This window comes from Hyaena hyaena, unplaced genomic scaffold, assembly GCF_003009895.1.
Source record: "Hyaena hyaena isolate Hyena2069 unplaced genomic scaffold, ASM300989v1 scaffold_310, whole genome shotgun sequence".
Lineage (NCBI taxonomy): Eukaryota > Metazoa > Chordata > Mammalia > Carnivora > Hyaenidae > Hyaena > Hyaena hyaena.
This window is the reverse complement of record NW_024080940.1, coordinates 1,969,723-1,993,449: the sequence shown is the minus strand read 5'-3', so window position 1 is coordinate 1,993,449 and position 23,727 is coordinate 1,969,723. Positions and strand designations below refer to the sequence as shown.

Sequence of the window (23,727 nt, the reverse complement as noted above, 5' to 3'; positions counted from 1 at the left end):
TGCATCTCACCAGAAGTGACTGCAAATTTCATGTATGCCACATATTGTCAGTACTTGCTACGGTTAGTCTTTTTAGTTTCCGCTTTCCTTGTGTAGGTGTTTATTTCATTGTGGTGTTTACATGCATTTCCTTTATTAGTAATTTTGTTAAGCCTTTTTCCATGTGCTTGTTGGTCAACCATATATCTTCACTGGTGAAGTGTTTGTCAAATTTTGCCCATTTTAACACTGGGTCATTTGTTTTGTTATTATTGAGTCTTCAGTGTTCTCGATATATATTTTGGATATAAGTTACTTACCAGATATAAGCCCTGAAAATATTCTTTCCCAGTCCATGACTTACCTTTTAATTCTCTCAGGAGTGTCTTCTGAAGAGTACAGTTTTTACTTTGATGAAGTGTAATTTCATGCTTTTGCTACATGTTTTAGTATGAATATATGATTTTTTTTTGTTTATTCTGTTAAAATGATGAATGTAACTAATAGATTTTCAAATTTTAACTAACCTTGTATTCCAAAAGTGAATTCAATTTGGTCAAGGTGTATTTTCCTTTTATATATTTTATATTTTGTTTGCTTGAATTTTGGTTTAAAATTTTATATCTCTGTTCATGTGGATCATCACTCTTGTGATTTTCTTGAGATTTTTTTTTCTCTAATTGGTATCAGTGAAATGCTTGTCTCAGAATGAATTGGGTTGTGTTCCTTTCTCAGTTTTCTGGAAGAGTATGGGTAGAATTAGTATTGTTTCTTCCTAAATTGTTTTAGCCAATATAAGAGACAGCATGTCTCTCCCCACCCTAAAATTAGGTTTGGGTGTTAAGACATATGACCTTACACATACACCAAGTGGCTATAAAATGGTTTATTAATAATATGATGACACTTCCAGGGGAGAGTAAGGCAACTCCCAAGTTTGTCCAAAAGTACAGGCACAGGAGGGTGGCTTTGGGCTTTTATGGTGGTCAGCAGTGGGACTGGAGTGGGGATTTCCTTTCATATTTGGCAAAACATGCCATGTCTCATTTATTTCAATTTGAACATTTTTAAGTAAGTCATTGTGGCATTTTATGAGCCCTGCTTCCTGAGACTGATGAGAGAGCTGAAAATATCACTGAATGTCTGTTTTAAAAACTGACTATGTGGTTTAGTTGGTTAAGAGTCTGACTTAGGCTTAAGTCATGATCTTATGGTTTGTGAGTTTGCGGCCTCACTGGGATCTTTCTTGTAGGTAAGTATTCTCTGTCACCCTCACTCTGCCCTTTCCCCACTTGCTTTTTTCCCCTTCTCTCTCTTAAGATAAAAAAATAAACTTAAAAAAATTCCCAGCTTTGTGCATTTAGAGAAGTGAATTAGTGCCTTGGTCATGATTAGTAATGTCTGAAAATCTAGAGGATAAGAACAGTCTTCATTAAGGTTGTGTATTGTGTCTTTAGTGTGTAGAGACACATGTGTAATCTTCATTTATATTTTGGATATCCATTTGGCAGGAGATTCTGAGTACTTTACCCAAATGTAACAATCTTTTGTCTTTATAGGTCTATCCAGAATGTCTTTTTTTCTTTAAGTTAACTTTGGTAGTTTATGTCTTTCTAAGAAGTGGTCCATATCATATTGTCTAATCTTTTAGCATATGCAGTTCATAGAATCCTTTTATAGTCCCTTTTATTTCTATGTGGTCGTTAGTGTTGTTACTTCTTTCATTTCTTTTTTTCCTTTTTCTAAGATCAGGTTAGTTAACATATAGTGTAGTATTGGTTTTAAGAGCAGAATTTAGTGATTCATCAGTTACATATAATACCCAGTGCTCATCACAGCAAGTGCCCTCCTTAATGCTCATCACCTGTTTAACTCTCCCTCTCCATCTCCCCTTCAGTTTGTTCTCTGTAGTTAAGAGTCTCTTATGGTTTGCTCCTTGTTTATTTTTATCTTATTTTATTTTTCTTTACCTTCCTTTATGTTCATCTGTTTTGTTTCTCAAATTCCACATATGAATGAAATCATATGGTATTTGTCTTTCTCTGACTTATTTCACTTAGCATCGTACACTGTAACTCCATCCAGGTCCTTGCAAATGGCAAGATTTTTTTCTGATTGTAGTGATTTGTGTCTTCCTTATTTGTAAATTTTCTTCATTGTTTCAATGAACCGGCTCTAGTTCCACTGATCCCTTCTTGTTCTTTTCTTATTTCCAATATTATTAGTTTCTCCCCTAATCTTTATTAATTCTACCTTCTGTTTTAGATTTAGTACACTTTCTTCTCAATATCTTAGGGTGGCAGAATAGGCTATTGATTTGATAACTTTCTTTGTTAACATAGTTGTAAATTTCCTGTAAGCACCAATTTTGATGCATCCCATAAGTTTTGGTATGTTGTATTTCCAAATTTATTTTTTTCTATGTATTTTCTGATTTCCCTTGTGATTTCTATTTGATACATTGCCCAGTTTTCCTTATATTGTTGATTTCTACCCTCATCCTGTTGTGGTCAGATGTCCTGGGGTAATTATGTCTTAAAATCTATTGAGACTTATTTGTGGCTGAACATATGGTCTCTGCTGGAAAATGTCCCATGTGTCCTTGGGAGGAATGTGTATTGTTGCTATTGTTGGGAGGAATATGCTGCTATTGTTGGGAAGAGTGTCCTGTATATATCTGTTACATCTAGTAGATCAATGTGTGCAGTCTTCTATGTTCTTACTGATCTTTCTGGTTTTTCTATCTATTATTGATAGTGGGGTATGCAATCTCCAATGATTTTTATGGAACTGTCTGTCTCTCCCTCATCTGTCAACTTTTGCTTTATGTATTTTGATGGTTTCTCATTAGATGTATATGTGTTTATAATAGTTTTATCTTCTTGCTGTAGTGAACCTTTTATTGATATATAATATCTTTCTTTGTTTTTTAACCTTTTTTGATTTATGGTATATTGTGATTGACATTTGCTCATCTGCTTTCTTTGGTTATTTGCATGGAATATCTTTTTTCCATTTCCGTGTATCTGTATCATTGGACCTAAAGTCTCTTGTAGACAGTATAGAGCTGGATCACGTTTTTCTTTGTGTGTGTGTTTGTGACCTTTTAATTTTTGTATTTATTTTTAAATATAATTTCTTTATTATGGAATGATTTTGGATTTACATAAAAATTGCTAAGTTGGTATACAACTCACAACTTCTTCCTCCCATTGTTAATCCCATTTTATTTTTAATTTTTTTAATTATTATTTTTTGTTGAAGTATAGTTGATATATAATGTGACACTTGTTTCAGATGTATGACATAGTGATTTGCCAGCTGCCTATATATTGTTATGTTGTGCTCACCACAAGTGTAGCTACCATCTGTCACCAAACAACACTATTACAATCGGATCATGTGTTTTTACCCAAAGTCTGTCTTTTGATAGGAGAGTTTAATGCATGTGCATTTGAAGTACTTACTGATAAGGAAAGACTTCTGTTATTTTGCTATTTGTTTTCTATATGCCTTACAGCTTTTTTGTTCCTCAGTTTCTGTATTACTGTTTCTTTTGTGTTTAGTTGATTTTTTGTTGTGAAAATTTGTTGTGAAAATTTTAAATCCCTTTATCATTTTTTGTGTGTATATCCTATAGCTATTGTGTGTGTGTGTGTGTGTGTGTGTGTTACCATGGGAATTTCATTTAACCTGCTAAATCAATGTCATTCATTATAATTTATAGTAGTTCAAGTTTAATAACATTAAAAAATTCTGCTTCTGTAATGCATTGTTCATCTTCACCCTCTTGGGTTGTTGACATCACAAAAATACCTTTTTGTACATTGTGTGCCCCCAGACATAAACTATCATTAATTTAAATGAATTAGTACATTAAATTATATAGAAAACTTGATTGGAGTTACAAAGTTTAAATAATACTTGTTTTTAAGGAAAATAATTTGTTTTTAAAAATGGGCTAGTTTTCTTAAATCATGTAGAAACCAAAAGTGCAGTTAGAAACTGTTGTTATAATACTAAGCTTATATTTTTCTTTATTAAAGTATAATGGTTAACCTTTATTAAAATATTTATAATCCAATCATGTGTTTCCTTATTTGCAGACCACCACAAAGGTACTCCTGTAGAGAAAACTAAATAATCCATTTCAAAACCTCTGAAATGGTAAATTTTACAAGAAACTCTGGACTCTTAACACTTGGAACCAAGAATGAAACTAAGGGAATCCATGAGTCCCCTGATGTTTGTAGTTCTGAGTGTGGGCCTGTTTGTTAAAGAGGTTGTGGGTATAAAGATTTCAGCAGTTCCTCATTTCCAGGAACCATCAAAATGAAATGATCATGTGCTGCAGTTACCATGGTTGGCAGTCAAAGCAAATACACAATCAGCTGACAATTAGGGCAGATACAAAGGGATATCTATAGAAAAGATATTCCCAGCACTGCTAGGAATTTACCCAAGGGATACAGAAATGCTGAGGCATAGGAGCACATGTACCCCAATGTTCATAGCAGCACTCTCCACAATAGCTAAAACATGGAAAGAGCCTAAGTGTCCATCAACAGATGAATGGATCAAGAAGATGTGGTTTATCTATACCATGGAATACTACATGGCAATGAGAAACAATGAAATCTGGCCATGTGTAGCAACATGGATGGACCTTGAGGGTGTTATGCTGAGCGAAATAAGTCAGGCAGAGAAGGACAAATATCATATGTTTGCACGTATAGGAGGATTAGGAGGAACTTGACGGAGGAACAAGGGAGAGAAGAAGGGTGGAAATGGTGGGGGAAAGGGAGAGAGGCAAACCATGAGAGACTCTTGAATGCTGACAAAAACTGAGGACTGATGGATGGGGGGGGGATGGGCATGGAGGAGGACACTTGGGATGAGCACTGAGTGTTATGTGGAAACTAATTTGACAATAAACTATTTGTAAAAAAAAAAAAAAAAAAAAAAGATATTCCCTGAACAATATTTTATTTTTTCATTCACCTTTGAGTTAGTATCTGGTATCTTTTCATTTTTTCCCTGGAAGACTCCCTTGAGCTATCCTGTCAGTGCAGGTCTAGTGGTAGCAAGTTTCCTTAAGTTTTGTTTGTCTAGGAATGTCTTAGTTTCTCCCTTTCTTTTGAGGGACAGTGTTCCCAGATAAGGAATTTTTTGTTGACCATTCTTTTCTGTTAGTGCTTTGAATATATTGGCCCACTGACTTTCTTCACATCTTGCTTTTGTTCTCTGAGAATCCTTAAGGCAGTGATTTTAAAGTCATTGTCTAGTATATCTGCCATCAGGCCTTTCTCAGGAACAGTTTCTGTTGATTATTTTCCTCTGAATAGGCTTTAGTTTTCAGTTTCCTGGTGTGTCTTGCGGTTTTTGTAGAAGACTGAACATTTGAATCTAACCATGTGTTAAATCTGGAGATGAGACTTTCCTCCTTTCCCCAGGGTTGGCAGATTTTTGTTATTAATTTTATTTGTTATTTTGTTATTAATTTGTTATTAATTTTGTTTATTAATTTTTTGATTGTTTTATCCTGCCTTTGTGGAAAGGGCCAATGTGAGGTGTAAATTTCATTGTTCTTAGGTCTTTTCTGGACCTTTCCCTGGTCATAAATGGACACTTTCTTCTAATGTTCCTGGTATATGTGGTTGCTTTCCAAAATTCTAGGCTTTAATATCTGTCTCTCAGGAAGGGAAAAACAGAAAAATGAGAGAAAAAAAGATCATCAGCCTTTTTAAGATTCCTTGAAGTCCATTCAGGGAGAGGAGGGAGATGGTTGCAACAATAGGTGTAGGAATAGGAAATCCTTTGTTGCCTTCTTTGTCTGCACTTGTGTGATTAGAGCAGAAAGCAGCAATCAGAGCCCAGATATGTGATATTTGGAAGTTTTTGGTTTTTTTCGTTTTGTTTTTGTTTTTTGCTTTGTTTTGTTTTGTTTTTGGTGCATTAACTCTGGTTATTGAAAGCTCTGTGCATGCTGCTTGGTGAACACATGTATAGCTACTTGCCATGTGATAGGGCAAAGGATGGGTAGTTGCTGCTGTGATAAGAGGTGGAATAACTGAAATTAAGCAAAATTATATGCAATTTACAATGAAAACCTGCCTTAGAAGTTGACTGCAACTGTTTAAAATAGATATTTTAGACTGAGTCATCAGTTCAAAAAAATTTTTAATGTTTTATTTATTTCTGAGAGAGAGAGAGAGAGAGAGACATCATGAGCAGAGGAGGGTCAGAGAGAGAGGGAGATACAGAATCTGAAACAGGCTCCAGGATCTGAGCTAGCTGTCAGCACAGAGCCCGATGCAGGACTCAAACCCCCGAACCGTGAGATCATGACCTGAGCCGAAGTCGGACGCTTAACCGACTGAGCCACCCAGGCGCCCCGTGAGTCTTCCAGTTCAATTTTTATTTCATTAGGGAGATAGATTCCTGGTGCTCCATCATCTTCCCAGAAATTTCCCTACTACCTTTTGACCTAATTGTACACACACACACACAACATTGAATATGTGTGTGTATATATAAAAGAAAAATTTCGCCAGTTTCTATTTGAATGTGTGCCTAGGAAAGCTCTTTATACATATGTGGTCAAAGTGGAACCACAGGAGTTCTTTCTTGACAGTGTCAGGGATGGAAAGTCCTTCAACAGAACAAATAATTCTTCCTAGGAATTCAACTGAGGTGCTGTGGCTTCTGTTTGTGTAAGACAGCAGCACATCTGTCTTTGTGAGCCTCTATGTGAATTTTTATGTCTTGAATGAATGTGTTCAATGAATCTCTACAAAAGTTGTCCTCAATGTGCTGTCATACATGTGCTCCTGGAGAAAGGTGAATGTGGTTTAAATCTTGCCAGCAAAGCTTGTGAGCTGGGCTGATAAGGCAGACCACAAGAAGCCAGTACAAGTGATTTGTATGCTTCAAAGATGAAGGAGAAGAGAAACTGCAGCTGAGATATTGTTGAAATAGGATTTGAATGAACATATTAACAAATCTATGCTTGCAAACTATCTGACTTAGATATAGTCAGCAATTTCAGTAATATTGGAGATGGGAGGCAGGCTTAATATGATGTGTCATGGAAATAATGTTATGGTAATGTACTGCAAGGCATTATTAATTCTTTCCAGGTTGATGAATAATCGAAATTAAGTTATTAAATGGAAAAGCAGTGTAGATAATCACTCTTTTGCTTAATAGATCTTTTATTATGGGATTTCGTCCTTAAAGTCACTGTTTCATTATGTATTTGGTTGTATTTAAAGGTTAATATGTTGGATAGATCCAAATGGCCCTTTTTGTCAAGCTGACTATAAGTCCCAAAACTTTAATATTATTTTAATTTATGACTTGTTACATAGGACAATGATAGCTATTAGGAGATGTTGTAAAAGATGGTTGTTATGACTATGAAATATTCTATCCCAGTAGTTAGGAAGCGGCATGCAAATTTGTCCTCTATGTAATATTTTTGACTCCCAGGAATACAAGAATTTCTACATAAATTTAATAGGATATACTAATTATATCTGTTATTTTTGCCCCAGTATTGATTAAGAACATTAAGCTTGGTCATTGGTTCGTCTCATCCGATGTTAAGTCATTGGAAGTTCTGATGTAGAGGTACAAAAGCAACCTGTGCCCTTTTTCAGTTGTAAAAGTAATGTTAGATTCCATATGTATCAAAACTGAGAACTCTGTTTGATTTCTTTCCTGACTCTCCCACCCTGTCTATCCCTTCTCTTTCCTTGTTGTTTTGGTTATTCTTATATGTATTTTGGGGACGTATCTGTTATAACCTGCATATATGTGTGTGTGTGTGTATGTGTGTATACATATATATATATATATATACTTCTTCCTCAGAATGTCCCAATTAGTATCAAAGCTAGGGGTCTCCCCAGTGGTAATTTTGAGAGATGTGAAATTAACCTTAATTCAAATTAACTCCTTGAATTAACTCCATGGGCCTGTCATCAGTCTTTTTATCTATTACTGTGTTAATCTAAGTTTTCCTCTAGCTACAGAGATAATCAGCAGCAGTAGCAAAGACATTTTCTAGGGTTCTCATGTACCATCTACTTTTGTAGGTATCGATCTCATCATAACATGTGGTGATTACCCTTCTTTACATCATTCAGTGCACTTGTAAATCACTATCAGTCCTACTCTGGAGGACCATTCTTAATAGGGAATACCTGACTGAGACACACAGTCACAGAATTCTACCTAGCCTAGTGTCAATCACAGCTCATGCTGGAATCCAGAAACAAAATCCAATCAGTCACAGAAAATAAGTTTGTGTGAGATATATGACCAGGGCCACTTAAAGCTAAACCCATACTTTGTCTCTAAATGCCAAGTATGGAAGCTTTTGAGTGGGATGGAGGTGAGGATCCCCCTGTTGGGTCTGGCTTGCTTGGCTTGAAAATCTTGGTCACACAGGAAGGGCATGTTGAGTCTTTCCTCTCAGAAGGTTACAGAAGGTTACAGAAGGTTAAGGGGGAGATGGAGCTTGAAAGCTGTCAGCATTCCAACTCCAAATATGGTGTCCAACTCTTTATTACATATGGGTTATGGAGGAAATGCCAGGATGGTAAATAGGGCTGCAGAGGACTATTTTTAATTTAGGCATTGGTATTTTTTGGCGGAATGAAACCCCTTGGCATGTTTCATTTTTTAATTTTAGTGAAAATTATTGTCTTTTCTAAATGATAAATGACAGGGGAACTGGTATAAAATACGATCTGTATTTAAATATAAGGTATACCATTCACTACATGTGCAATCCTAACAAATTATCTGGCACTCTTTTCATCTTTGTTTCTCACCTATAAAATGATGAATAGTTATGCCTTTAAATGAAAACTTTAAATAGAATCCTGAAGTACTTTAAAATGAAAAAGTGACTAAACCATTAACAGGTTATCAAAAATTATCCGCAGGTTGTGTGACTGAAGAAATGAGAAAGCAGAAAAACCATACAGAACAGAACTTCAATAAGCACACATTTGAAACTATTTACAATCATTGGAATAAATAAACCATGATATCCTCATGTTAATGTTAATTTGAGTTGCATGGCATAATTAAACATTTCCTCATTGGTGTTTTATTTTTTATCCTCCTTTTTTAGAAAAGCGTGAAACGTCATATAAAGTTATCAGTTGGCTTCCACCTGAAGACCATAGAAAAGAACTCAGGGAATGTCTTGATTTCTTTGTGACAGAAGCTTTGCATGGCAGGTAATTTCTTTTATTCTCTGCTTGAAAGTCTTACTGTCTTAGTGATTCAAATGAATGGTTGGATGCATGGATACTTGGAATTTAAGAGAAATGGATGGGTGAATGGGTGAATGGATGAATGGGGAGATCAATGACAGGGGACATCGGATAAACGGAGTAAATGGATTTTTCTCCCAATTATTTAACCTGTGTACTGTGCCTCTTCCAGTGAAAACATGGATGTATTTCTCTATAGTATGGAGGATTGTTCCATCTGGATCTTCCTGGGAACACTTCACCTACAGTGTTTGCATATTCTCCACCACACAGATGGTGAATAGATAATTTAATTTCTCATTATTGATACACAAATGGGAGTCACCACGTTATACTTATTTTTCCTCCCACTTCCTCAATGAATTCAAGAATAGAAAAAATGCTTATGAATATTGATTTCTTGTACCTCAAACCAGTGTCTTTAAACTCTTTTAAGAAACTAGGGGCGCCTGGGTGGCTTAGTCGGTTAAGCGTCCCACTTTCGCTTGGGTCATGATCTCGCGGTTCGTGGGTTTGAGCCCCGCGTCGGGCTCTGTGCTGACTGCCAGCTCAGAGCCTGGAGCCTGTTTCAGAGTCTGTGACTCCCTCTCTCTCTGACCCTCCCCTGCTCACGCTCTCTCTCTCTCTCTCCTAGAAATAAATAAAACATTAAAAAAAAAAAAGAAACTAAATATCTTGGTGATACACAATGAGTGAGTAACCTGAGAGTTTTATCATTACCTGGAATGTATAGAAAGTTCTTCATGTTTGACATTAGAGGAGAAAGACACAAATTCATTTCTTACTTGCTTAATACAGTGGCCTAACGTTCCCCCCCCCCCATCTTTCCTTGGAAATTTTGTTTGCTAGTAGGTGGTCCTAAAGTTTGGCTTTTTAATAAAGTTTTCTTTCCTTAGTCAAACTAGACTCCAAATTCTCTCATGTATAAGAGATTTGATCTAAAGCACTCATTTGAAACTTTGTCTATATCTTGTGTTGTTAATGATATATTTTTAAATTCTATATCTCGTCTCTTTTTCTTCAGCTTGATTACTTTGAAGGCTGGTTTTATATACATGTTACATATGGTATAATATACTAAGCACAGTGCTTTCCTATATTTTTTCAATTAACTTAATTTCAGGTCTGATTAATGCTCCACTTTTGAAGAATTTGGACTTCATATCTTAAATTTGTCACCAACATTTAGCAGTCATTGTTTATGTAAAATCACTTAAAATATAATAGAGAATAATTTCAGCTGATCACCTGTTATCACATGAAATTGATTTTAAACCCCAGGTAGACATCTGCATATTGCCAATGAGCTCTCACCTGTGGGCCTTCTTTCAGTGGGCTCACATAGTGTAGTGTTGTACAGGTACAGGTGTGTCATGCTATTGATTTTGTTAGTCCTTCATTCAAGTGGAAGGCCCTTGGGTTTCCAGAGAATCTGTACCTGTAACCTCTGGTTAGGAACATTCTCATCTCTTCACCCATATGCAGTATGAAAAGGATCATTTTCCTTGCAGGCACTGATGCAAAAACATTGAAGGAGAATAGTTCCTAGAATAGTGCCATAGACCAGAGTCATAATAGATATTGGTAAAATTTTAGCATGAACTTTTGTGAATACTCCAGCTGGGCATGAAGTGGAAAGGATAGTAATTAGCTTCATAAAGGCTTTTATTTTTGTTTGTTTTAAATGTTAATCTCTTCTGGTAAGAAGATGTAAATCTCATGTTCAGCTTAGAATTTGGATTCTAATATTGCCATCAGAAAGTTTCTTTTGTGAGGCAATTTGTCAAATTCAGGCTATTCTCAATTTCCAAGTAAAAGAGCTATATTATCAATATTGATGCCATGAAGTTATTTCCACAGTTCAATTAGGAAACAGGACAGTCACTGATAAAAAGTCAATATACATAGGAAAGTTAAAGAGAGCATCACAGAATGTACCAACTAGAAATAAAACTCTTTAGGTCTGCTAGTGTCAAGGAATGCTTCCAAAGCAGAAGGACCTTGAATTAGCTCTGATAGTGGGTGCATATGGATTGGCCAGAGAAAGGGCAGGGGAGGAGGTGAGAACATTTTAAAAAGCAGAAACACCTGGAATAGAGTAACCAGAGTGGAGTATTCATTGGACACTGGTATAATAGGTGGTTGCTGCCAGATATGGTCTTACTTACCTTGGGTATTTTCTTTGAGCTGAAGATTATCCTAAGTATTGTGAAATTAATACTTCCAAAGAATATTTGTCATTAGTTTTTTTGTTTGTTTTTTACAGAGACACATTGGGCAACTTTGTAAAGTTAATGAAACAACTGGGAATTCGATGCAGTGATTTGCTAAGAAGAGGCGATATCATGAATTTCTTAAAAAATGAAAACTTTGACCTGTTATTTGTTGAAGCATTTGACTTTTGTTCTTTCCTGGTTGCTGAGAAGCTTGGGAAACCATTTGTGTCAATTCTTCCCACCCAATTTGGAAATGTGGACTATGGGCTACCAAGCCCTTTGTCTTATGTTCCAGTATTCCGCTCCTGGCTAACTGATCACATGGACTTTTGGGGCAGAGTGATGAATTTTCTCATGGTCTTTGATTTCTTCATGAAACAATGGCAAATCCATTCTACATTTGACAACACCATCAAAGAACATTTTCCAGAAGGCTCTCGGCCGGTTTTGTCTCATCTTCTAAAGAAAGCAGAGCTGTGGTTTGTTAACTCTGACTTTGCCCTTGAATTTGCTAGGCCCCTGCTCCCCAACACTGTGTATGTTGGAGGCTTATTGGCCAGACCTGTTGAACCAGTACCACAAGTAAGTAAAACCTTAACACTCAACAGGGACTTCATGTGGAGGTCTTTAGTGTAGAGTTAGTGGCTCCCTGCCAGTGGGAACAAAGTAGGGTGAGACCAAGAAAACACCTAGAATGTAAATTTTCATTTATTTATTTATTTAATTTTTCTAGTCTGTTATATTATATTATATTTTAGATTTTATATTATTTTGTTAAAAACACTTACTATGAGATCTAACCCCTATCAAAATTATAATAGTGCAATACTTAATTATTTACTGTAGGTACCATATTGGGCCTCAGATCTCTAGATCTTATTCATCTCACTTATTTCTAATTCTTCATCCATTGAATAATAGCTACCTTTTCTCTCAACCCCCAAACCTTGGAAACTAGTTTCCACTTTTGATTTTATGGATTTGAGTCTTTTAGATGCTTCAGGTAAGTTAACTCATGCAGTATTTGCTTATCTGGCTTATGTCACTTATCATAATGTCTTCAAGTTTCATCCATGTTTCCCATGTTGCAAAATTTTCTTCTTTTTTAAAGAATATACCGTATTCTTTAAAAAATATGTTGTTTTTTTAAAAGAATATATATATGTATATATAATGGAATCATATATCTATATATCTTCAACCATTCATCTTTTGATGGTTATTTTGTTTCCATATCTTGCTTATTGTTAATAGTGCTTCCAAAGATTCACAAATCAATGGATTTTGATTTCCATATTCTATTTGTAATTTGTGGGGGAATTTCCATACTGTTTTCCTTAGTGGCTTTGTCATTTTTCATTCCCAACCACAGTATGTAAGGATTGTTATTTCTCCATATATTTAACACTAGATGTCTTATGATTTTTAAAAATAACTACCAATAGTTGTGAATTGATAACTCATTGATAACTCATGTGTATTTCCCTGATGGCTAGTGTTGTTGAACACTTTTTCATATATCTGTTTGCCATTTGCATGTTGTCTTTGGATAAATGTCTATTCAAGTCCTACATCTATTTTTATTTTATTTTATTTTTTTACAAATAGTTTATTGTCAAATTAGTTTCCACATAACACTCAGTGCTCATCCCCACAAGTGTCCTCCTCCATGCCCCTCCCCTCCCCCCCATCCATCAGTCCTCAGTTTTTGTCAGCATTCAAGAGTCTCTCATGGTTTGCCTCTCTCCCTTTCCCCCACCATTTCTGCCCTTCTTCTCCCCCTTGTTCCTCCGTCAAGTTCCTCCTAATCCTCCTATACGTGCAAACATATGAGATTTGTCCTTCTCTGCCTGACTTATTTCGCTCAGCATAACACCCTCAAGGTCCATCCATGTTGCTACACATGGCCAGATTTCATTGTTTCTCATTGCCTTGTAGTATTCCATGGTATAGATAAACCACATCTTCTTGATCCTTTCATCTGTTGATGGATACTTAGGCTCTTTCCATGTTTTAGCTATTGTGGAGAGTGCTGCTATGAACATTGGGGTACACGTGCTCCTATGCCTCAGCATTTCTGTATCCCTTGGGTAAATTCCTAGCAGTGCTATTGCTGGGTCTTAGGGGAGTTCTATTGTTAGTTTCCTGAGGAACCTCCACACTGTTTTCCAGAGGGGCTGTACCAGTTTACGTCCTACATCTATTTTTAATGGAGTTGTAAGATTTTTTTTTTTTTTTTTTGCCATTGAACTGTAAGCCTTTTTATACATTTTGGAGATTAATCTCTTAGGAATATTGTTTATAAATATTTTCTATTCTGTAGGTTGTCTGTTACTCTGTTGATTGTTTCTTTTGCTGTACAGAAGCTTTGTTGTTTAATGTAGTCCCACTTGTTTTTTTGTTTGTTTGTTTTGGTGTTTGTTTCTTTTGAGTTTGATATTTCATTTTCTACTGCACTGTGCTATATTATTGAAATCATTGCCAAAAGCAATGCCTTGAAGTTTTCCCCCTATGTCTTTTCCCTAAGAGCTTTGTAGTTTCAGTCTTATGTTTAAGTCTTTAACCAATTTTGAGGTGAATTTTTTGTATGGAGTAAGATGAGGGTCCAGTTTTATTCTTGTTTATGTGGATATCCACATGCTGGGGCCAGGGATTCTGGTGAGAGGCTGTTTTCATAACTATCTGCCAGCTTTGGTGAGACTAGTTACACAATCGCCTGGGGTGCAGTTAGTCTTTAGTTATTTTTATTTTTTAAATACTTTAAATAAAACATTTTAAAATATTTTAAATAGAATATTTTAAAAATATTCCTGTAGGGAATGAGAGCATGGAGCTTCCTATTCTAATGTCATGCTCTGATCTTTTCAGTTTTAAATAATAGATTTACATTAATCTTATAATTATCAAAAGACAGTAAAGGTGATTTTAAGTGGTTCCTTAAAATGGTAGTTCTTATAGTGTAGTGCTGGATGGTGTCAATTACAGCCAGATGGAACAATGGGGTATAGTATGGGAACTGGGGACAACCAAAACATGCAGAGGTTGGAGAAACTGTTTTAAAGAATTGATAAAACTGTATTAATGCTCATTTTTAGGTGATTAAATCAGAGCCTTCCTATGGGTGCCTAGATGACTCAGTTAAGTGTCCAACTTTGGCTCAGATCATGATCTTACCATTTGTGTTGGAGCTCCACATCAGGCCTTGTGCTGACAGCTCAGAACCTGGAGCCTGCTTCAGATTCTGTTTGTCTCTCTCTCTCTAGCCCTCTCCTGTGCTCACACTCTGTCTCTCTCAAAAATAAATAAATATTAAAAAATTAAAAAAAACAAACTTCCTAAGAATCATCTAGAGGTATATACTAATAAATATCACAGAAAATAGACTAAGTCAAAAAGTTCACAGGAAGTAAAGGCTATTTTATAAATGATTTAATATAACAAATCAATCAGTGTAATGCAATACATTATTAGAATGGAGGGAATAAAAAAAACACATCATGTCAAGATAGGAAGAAAAGATATTTGACTAAACTAATACCTTTTCATGATAAAAACATAAAACTAAGAGTAAAAAAGGTACTTCTTGACATGATAAAGAGTATTTACTGGAACACTCACAGCTAACATCATATTCTTTATGATAGACAGAAATTGTGCTGCCTCAGGTCAGTAGTCTAAGTTGCCCACTGCTACTCAAATATGCCATAGACAGAGTAAGTAAACAAGAAAAAGAAATTCCAAACTGGAATGAGCAATGTTGAAATAGCTTGATTTTTATATGACATAATTCTCTGTATAGAACATCCCAAAGAATTCACACACCAAAAAGAAACTACTAGATGTTAAACCAATCAAGCAAAGTTGTAGGGAAAATAGCAATATGGAAATAGGAGTTGTGTTTCCATACACTGGTTGTGAACAACTTGAAAATGAAATCAAGTAAATTATTCTATTTACAACAAAATCCAACTAAACTGAGGAGGTGAAAGATATATATGTTCATTAGACACTACAAATTTGCTGAGAGAAGTTAAGGAAGATCTAAATAAATAAAAAGACACCTATAGATCATCGGTTGTGATACTTAATATTGTTAAAAGAGCAATACTACTGAAAATTATCTACACATTTGATCTAATCCTTATCAATAGTTCAATGGCCTTTTTTATAGAAATGAAAAAGGCAATTTTTAAATTCATATAGAAATGAAGAGACTCTGAATAACCAAAACAATTAGAAAAAGAAGAATGACTCATACATCTGTGACTAATTCATTTTTGACAAGGATGCCCAAACCAATCAATGCAGTCTCTTCAGATTCTCTTCAGAAAATGGTGCTAAGACAGTTCGATATTTGTTCACATTGACAAGAATGTATTTTGAGCCTTCCTCACAATACACATCAAAATGAACTCAAAATGGATCAATGGCCTAAATAAAAATCTAAGAGCCATAAAATTCTTAGAAGAAAAGAAAGGAATAAATCTACATGGACTTGGATTTGGCATTTAATTTGTAGATGTGACACCAAAGCATGAGTAACAAAGGAAAAAATAGATAAATTGGACTTTATCATGACAAAAACTTCTCTATAACAAAGGATGTTGTATAGAAAATGAAAAGACAACTTATCAGGTAGAAGGTAAGTATGTCCTCTCACTGCCATATTTTAGCCTCATGCTGGAGGTCTTACTAATTAAAGCAATAAGACAAAGAAAGAGATAAAAGGTATATAGGTTAGAAAGAAGGAAATAACCTGGGTTTGTTCACAGATGGCATGATGGTCCATTTAGGAAATCTTAAAAGTCATAAAAAATTTCCTGGAATTCGTAAGCAATTATAGCAATGCCCTAGGATACTAGTTTAATGTATAACATAATCCTTTCCTTATATATCAGCAATGAATGGAGGGATGTGAAATTAAAATCACTATACTATTTACATTAGTAGCACCAAAAATGATATCTTGGGAATAAATTTAAAAAATATGTACAAGATTAATGAGGGAAACTAAAAAACTCTAAAGAAAGAAATTAAATAACTAAATAAATGGAGAGAAAGTCCATGTTCATGGATCGGAAGACTCAATATTGTCAAGATATTAGTTCTTTCAAAATTGATCTATACATTCAATGCAATCCCAATTAAAACCTCAGCAACTTATTTTGTGGATATTAATTTAAAAAATTTTAAATTTGTATGGAGAGGCAAAAACCCTAAAAAGCCAACACAATGTTGAAGATGAAGAACAAAGTTTGAGGAGGGATATCGTCAACTTCATGACTTACTATAAAGCTACAATAATCAAGATGGTATGATATTGGCAAAAGATTAGAAGAAGTCAATGTAACAGAATAGAGAAGCCAAAATAGACTCACATAAATTTAGTGAACTGATCTGTCATAAAGGAGTAAAGACAATACTATAGAGAAAAGATTTTCAAAAAACAATGGTGATGGAAACATGATCTGAATACATAGAAAATTAAATAGACTCAGATCCTACATATTCAAGAAAATTAACTCAAAACATACCATAAACCTTAATATAAAAAGCAAGTGCAAGAGTATGAAACTTTTAGAATATGATGTCAGAAAAGAATTTAGAGGAACTAGGGTTTGGTGAAAACTTTTTTTTTAAGTTTTTTTTTTAATGTTTTTTATTTATTTCTAGGAGAGAGAGCGAGAGAGACAGCGTGAGCAGGGGAGGGTCAGAGAGAGAGAGAGTCACAGACTGAAACAGGCTCCAGGCTCTGAGCTGAGTCAGCACAGAGCCCGACGCGGGGCCTGAACCCACGAACCGCGAGATCATGACCTAAGCGAAAGTCGGACGCTTAACCGACTAAGCCACCCAGGATCCCCCGGTGAAAACTTTTTAAATGAAAAACCTGTCATGGTCTATGAAAGAAAGAGTTGATAAGTGTGTTAAGTTGAAATTAAAATTTCTCTTCTGAGCCGGTACTATCAAGAGAATGAAAAGAGGAGGAACAGAACTATCTGCTAAAAACTATTATTCAAAATATGCAAATAAACACAGATACAAATATACACAATATACAAATAACTACTAAAATTTAAGAAATGAAAACCAATATTTTAAAAATGAGCCAAACACCTTGCCAGAACTCTCAACAAAGCAGACAGACAGATGGCTAATAAGCATATGAAGGAGACACATGACAGATATTTTTGCAACATTACCTCTTTCTCCAGAAGGCTTACTGCCTCCTACTGGTCCAGGACATCAGCTGGTACTCTCCCAGGCACTAGCACTGTGATGTGATATTGGACTCCTAAGTGACCACATATCCCCAGAACTAAGATGAGGGATGAGGATGATGCTTGTTCTGGGGCCATGTTCTTAATGAAGAAAGAAGTTTCCACCACTTTCCTCTTCCTAAAACATTGTTATATGGACATTCTGAATCTAGATGTTGGTGCTACAGTATGTGTTAAGTTTCTTATGTGCAATGTAGGCTATTGTGAGAGTAGCTGGAAGCCTAAGGCTCTCTTTACATCCATTTGTGAATATTGAAAGTATCTGTATGATATGATGTGTCCTGAGGTCTCAGAAAAATGACTTCAAGGCCACCAGACACAACGGATATGAGCAAAGTGCAGAGTGCACTGAGCTGTCCCCAGGGCTATGAGAACAGTTTCAAGACAGTGAATTCTAAATACTGACAGGAGGGCATATTCAGTTAATAGTTGACTTTCACTTCATGACTGTTTAGGCTTTCCTAAAGGACTTTGTTCTTATCCTTTCCTTTCTTACTTCTCTCCAGGAATTTGAGAATTTCATCAGCAAGTTTGGAGACTCTGGTTTTGTCCTTGTGGCCCTGGGCTCCATGGTGAGCACTTATCAGTCCCAGGAAGTTCTCATGGAGATGAACAGTGCTTTTGCTCACCTCTCTCAAGGGGTGATATGGAAGTATAAGCCTTCTCACTGGCCCAAAGACATTAAATTGGCAGCAAATGTGAAAATCGTGGACTGGCTTCCTCAGAATGACCTCTTGGGTAAGGACTACCCAGATATACTTCTCTCTTTCCATTTATGTAACTTTAGGGCTCTACTAGGTACCCCATCAGCCTGTGAAGGAGTAGTTGATAGCTAAATGTAATGTTTAGAGGGCAGAAGTGGAGCTGCCAGCTGGAGTTCTTGGGAAATCAGGTTATGCTTCCCAAATGGCTAAAATTGCCATGTTTTCTTCTTCCTTTCTATTCCTGATACCTGCAGTCAGAAGTGATATTATCATCCCATTATTTTGACCCTATCATATTTGGCACTGAACAAGGTTGCCTAAATACAAAGACAGTTTATGGACTCTGAGAACACATATCAAGGGCCATGTTGCCTCTGTTTACCAGGCATCTTGAGCATCTGTTAGGCCCTATGCCATTATAGAAACACACTCTCACACTTACTGGTTCATCCACCTTTGCTGCAAAAGGTGTACTCATACTTTCACAAAATTTAGGTTGACAGTGTCTGAAGAGTGTGCTAAAATATAAGCGTGTCAAACTGAGTAACCTCTCAGCTTTTTACCTGGTTCAACAAATTCTCTGCTAACAGAGAGCTAGGTGGTTCTGCACATCTTTTCAGAAGGCATGGGGTTTGGAAAAGGATTCCGATTTTCAAAGAAACACAAATAGATTCTGATGCACATCCCTGTGAGAGGCAGTGTTTGAGATGAACTCTTCATTATCAACACTTATTTTATTTTCTCTAAAGAAGAGTGGAGTGAGCACACAGGAACTGGAAATACTGAGATGGGTGGTCCATCATTCTATGCTTTAGAGGATTTCTTATGAAATTGAATAGAAGGCACATAGAGTGTCAGTTTGATGAATGTCACATGAGATGTGTTGTCAATGAAAGTGTTAAGACTTCAGATAACATGGAAGGGAATGGACAGCGAAGGAGAGAGGGTGAAACCAGGAGAGTGAGAGATAGAAACAGAGACAGAGTGAGACACCAAGAGAGAGAGGAGGGTTGGGAGAAGAGTAGAGTTGAGAGAGAAGAATGGATGGATGTGGGAGGAGGAATATTTCTTGCTAGGCACTATTCTCTGCAGATTTTCTTGGGTTCTTATTGCTACGTGGATTGATTAAGAGGAATCTCTGTACAGAGACAAGGCCAGAATCTTGTATCTTGGAATATGCACCCTTGATTGTGTCCTAAGCTAAATCAGTAAATCGTTTTCTCCAACAAATTTGAGATCTCTTTTTATTTTTTTCTGCTCTTGCTACTTTATCAGATGTTCTGAAAATTTTCACCCTGAAATATTCTGCTCTGTTCCTGATTTACAACAGCTCACCCATGCATCCGTCTTTTTGTCACTCATGGTGGGATGAATAGTATAATGGAGGCCATCCAACATGGTGTGCCCATGGTGGGGATTCCTGTCCTTGGAGAACAGGCTGAAAACATAGTCCGAGTAGAAGCCAAAATGTTTGGTGTCTCTATCCAGTTAAAACAGATCAAGGCAGAGACATTGGCTCTGAAGATGAAGGAAGTCATAGAAGACAAGAGGTATGGAGCTCTCTGGGCTTGTGGTCGCTTAGGCAGAATGAAGACATCAAATACAAAGGGTGCTGTGTGGTACACTTTTGCAATAGCTGGAACTTCCAGGACATGGAATATGTATGTGATGCTAATATCTGACCTGTTACCTTTGAGAACAAGACTAGGCATTTAAATTAGATGTTGAGACTGATTTCAACCCCCTAAGGGTTGAGAGTACCTACTTATACAGGGTCTCTGAGAGGTGTTATACTTTGAGGGTGCTTATAATTGAATTACCTTAAGACAGAAAGTAATTTCTGTCCCCTCATATGCCACACTGTTTCCTGCCTCAGGCCCTTTGTCAGTGCTGCTCCCTAGAACATCTTTCCTTCTCCTCTCAGGACTGGCTTCTTCATGACAGTCAGGTTAATCTCCAATACCCTCCTCAGAAAGGTGGTCTTTATCTGACAGTTCTAACTGCACTCCTCTCCCATTACCTTAAATTATAATTCATTTTTCCTTCTTAATACTTCTCAGGATCAGTAACTACCCCATCCCCATTTCTTCCTGTTTTAATTTATTGTGCATCGCTCACACTAGAAAGTGGAGAGTAAGCTCCCCTGGACAGCCAAGTGTGTCTTTTGTTTTCCCCTGGGCTCCCAGGGCCTAGCAAAAGACCTGCTACAAAGGAAATTGGGATGAATTTCTGTTAAGTGAGTCAGTAAAAGGCCCATGATGTCCTAAGTAAATTACCATCCAGCACAATGATCTGATAACCAGGATGAATTGAATACATTATTAGAGCCTCCAGGACATCTGTACTGAGTGGGTTATATGTTACATCCCATATATTCATATCTACTCTTCCCTTTAGTGACTATAATCCTCCTGGGTAGATTCATCCTTACAACCTAGTCCCTGTTTTATAGTTTAGCACTTTTAGCACTAAGCATAGTTTTTGCATGGAGGCACCAGCTTGAAATTTTCGGTGGGACCAGCTAGACTGTGGCAAGGCCAGGCCAACAACTTTTACTAGAAACTGAGTCTTCTGTGCATGTGGAGGAAAGCGTGTGTGTGTGATATAAGGTCTCTAAGACGTCTGAGGCCACAGCAGTAACTCTCATCCTCTGTGTCTGCCAACAGGTACAAGTCAGCAGCAGTGGCCGCCAGCATCATCAGGCGCTCCCACCCCCTGACTCCTGCCCAGAGGCTGGCGGGCTGGATCGACCACATCCTCCAGACAGGGGGTGCGGCCCACCTCAAGCCCCATGCCCTGCAGCAGCCGTGGCATGAGCAGTACCTGCTGGACGTCATCTTGTTCCTACTGGTGGTCACCCTGGGCACCCTGTGGCTCTGTTGGAAGCTGCTGGGCATTATGGCCAGGTGGCTGTGTGGGGCCAGGAAGCTGAAGAAGGCCTGATTCAGATATAGTGTAGATATCTGACCCACTGGTTTTACAAGACTTCCAACAAACACAGGACACTCCTGGTGTCTTCTCCACATTGGCACTTTAGGGTGAAACACAAATATCTCCTCATTATATTCTGCCTCTGTTTACAAATTTTTATGAAGTAATCTTGGTATCGTTTTTAAAATTGTGGTAAAATTTATATTATGTAAAATTTACCATTTTAATCAGTAAGTGTACAGTCATTCTCATTAAGCACATTGATGCTATGAAAACATCACTACCACTCATTCCAGAGATGTTTTCACCATCCCAAATTCAAACTCCATGCTAATCAAACTGTGAATACTCATCAATATGACCCCACCCCCACCCCACAAACTCCTGCCAACACCAGTTCTATTCTCTGTGTCAGTGAATTTGTTGTAAGCTTCTTGACTTGCCCTCATCAATGGCTTCCTCACTCTGATCGAGATCTTCAACAGACAGCCCTGCTTTCTTCCCTTTTCCATGACCCTAGACACAGGGCCCTGCTTACCTTATCCTTGCTGTCTGGACACTTCTCAGTCTCCCTGAACTTTTCCCATCCTCACTTTTTATGACATGACATTAGATATTGGCCAGTTGTTCCAGTTTGGGTCTTTCTCTTGCATCTCCTTCTCATCTCACCTCCAAGTTCAGGAAGCCTGGCTTCTTTCCTGTTGGACTCTGCCTGTGGTCTCTGTGCTGAGTTCCCTCCTACAAAGAGCACCTCCTTTACTGGTCAGACCTGGCATCTGTCTTTGGCCACAGCTAATGCTGTGGTTTTCACTTCTCACAATTACCTTCTCAAGTTTCTTGCTCTTAAAAATGTAGTCATGGAGACCTCAAGTGCAGATCCCAGAACTCTGCGTGAGGCTATGGAGCTCAGGTTCAGTGACCATGGCCATTCTCAGGACTTTGTTGATTTAGGAAACATCTTTATGCCACCTTAATGAGGCAGAAATAGAAAGTAACCCACTGTGTACAGCAATTACATTCAGTTCCTAGCAACACACACCAGAAAAAGAGTGTTTTAACCACCATGGTTATTTTTTGTTTACCGTTTTCTTCTTTGATTAGGACAGGTGTGGTGGCTCCATCTTATTGTCTATAGATTTTGCTCCTGGGTTTTTTGTTTTTTTTTTTGTTTTTGTTTTTGTTTTTTACTTTTTGATCTTCTTTATTAGACATCGGGCTCACACTCTGGTAGGTTCTCTTTATAATATATTTTACTTTCAAATGATTATGTGCTGATATTTGCTTTTGCATTTTCAGATGGAATTATATTTCTCCTTTGAAGTTTCAAATGTGGGTTTCACTGTGGGTTATAACATAGTGAAGAAAATAGTAGATATGTGGGATGGCCCCAGAAACCATAGTTTGATTGCTTAACCTGGAGTTGTGCTGACATCTTGAAATAATTCAAGTGGAGGATGAAGCAGCTACTACCAATATTTCCTGCAGATGTGGAAAGAGGCCCATCCTTACCAAGGTCAGAATAAGACTTTCTGGATAGAATGTGAGCTGGTGCTAGGTGTCTACCGAGTTCTGTGAGTTCTCATGCTGCATGGTGTCACTTACAGACACAAGCACATCACATGATGACATGTGTGTGCGTGTGTGTGTGTGTGTGCACATGTGCATGTGTGTCTGTCATTCAAGGTTTAATTTTTGTAATTTTTTTGGAAAATATTTGTTTATTTATTTTGAGAGAGAGAGAGAATGTGAGTGAGCACGGGAGAGGCAGAGAGAGAGGGAGAGAGAAAATCTGGAGCAGGCTCTCTGCTGTCAGCACAGAGCCTGACCTAGGGCTTAATTTCATAAATTTATAGATGTGACCTGAGCTGAAATCAAGAGTCAGACACTCAACCAACTGAGTCACTCAAGTGTCCTTATTTCTGTAATTTTTATGAATAAAATCTCTGAAATTTGTCTTTGGCATCAGTCCCTTGAAAGGCAGGGGAATGAAGCTTTTTCTGTGTTGTGGTCAGAAAGAAAAGCCAAGATTTCTTTCCCTCATAATCAACAAAGAGATATAAGGATGAGGCTTACAGATGCTGACTCCCATTTCCGTTCCTACCACATCATCATCTCTGAACACTTGTAACTCAGTGATGCCAACTCTGTACCTGCTGCTTCCTGGGCTCCACTTCCATCCAGCACATCTGATCAAAGGAAGACAGCAGGGATGATGCTTTCAGTCTGGATCCATCCAAACCTTCTCCACTGGGCTGAGTGTCAGCATGGTCTTGACAGTATCTTGTCATTTCCTGATTTAGATCCTTTGCTGGCTCTCATTGCATAGAAT

The 23,727-nt window shown here is 37.1% G+C and overlaps 1 protein-coding gene across 3 annotated transcripts in view; it reads left to right on the top strand.

Annotated features, from left to right (window-relative positions):
• The window catches only part of LOC120242471 (UDP-glucuronosyltransferase 3A1-like), a 32,938-nt gene extending 11,495 nt beyond the window's left edge, over positions 1 to 21,443 (top strand). Inside the window, exons 2-7 of one of the 3 annotated variants that reach the window (XM_039248265.1) lie at positions 1,771 to 1,776; positions 9,125 to 9,233; positions 11,536 to 12,067; positions 18,270 to 18,501; positions 19,798 to 20,017; positions 21,134 to 21,443. In XM_039248265.1, the coding sequence (XP_039104196.1) occupies positions 1,771 to 1,776; positions 9,125 to 9,233; positions 11,536 to 12,067; positions 18,270 to 18,501; positions 19,798 to 20,017; positions 21,134 to 21,410 (1,376 nt within the window). In that variant the 3' untranslated portion in view covers positions 21,411 to 21,443. Of the gene's footprint in view, positions 1 to 302; positions 309 to 1,770; positions 1,777 to 9,124; positions 9,234 to 11,535; positions 12,068 to 18,269; positions 18,502 to 19,797; positions 20,018 to 21,133 lie in introns of all 3 variants that reach the window. The other 2 variants (XM_039248264.1, XM_039248263.1) reach the window with 2 other exon arrangements.
• Positions 21,444 to 23,727: the final 2,284 nt, after the last annotated feature.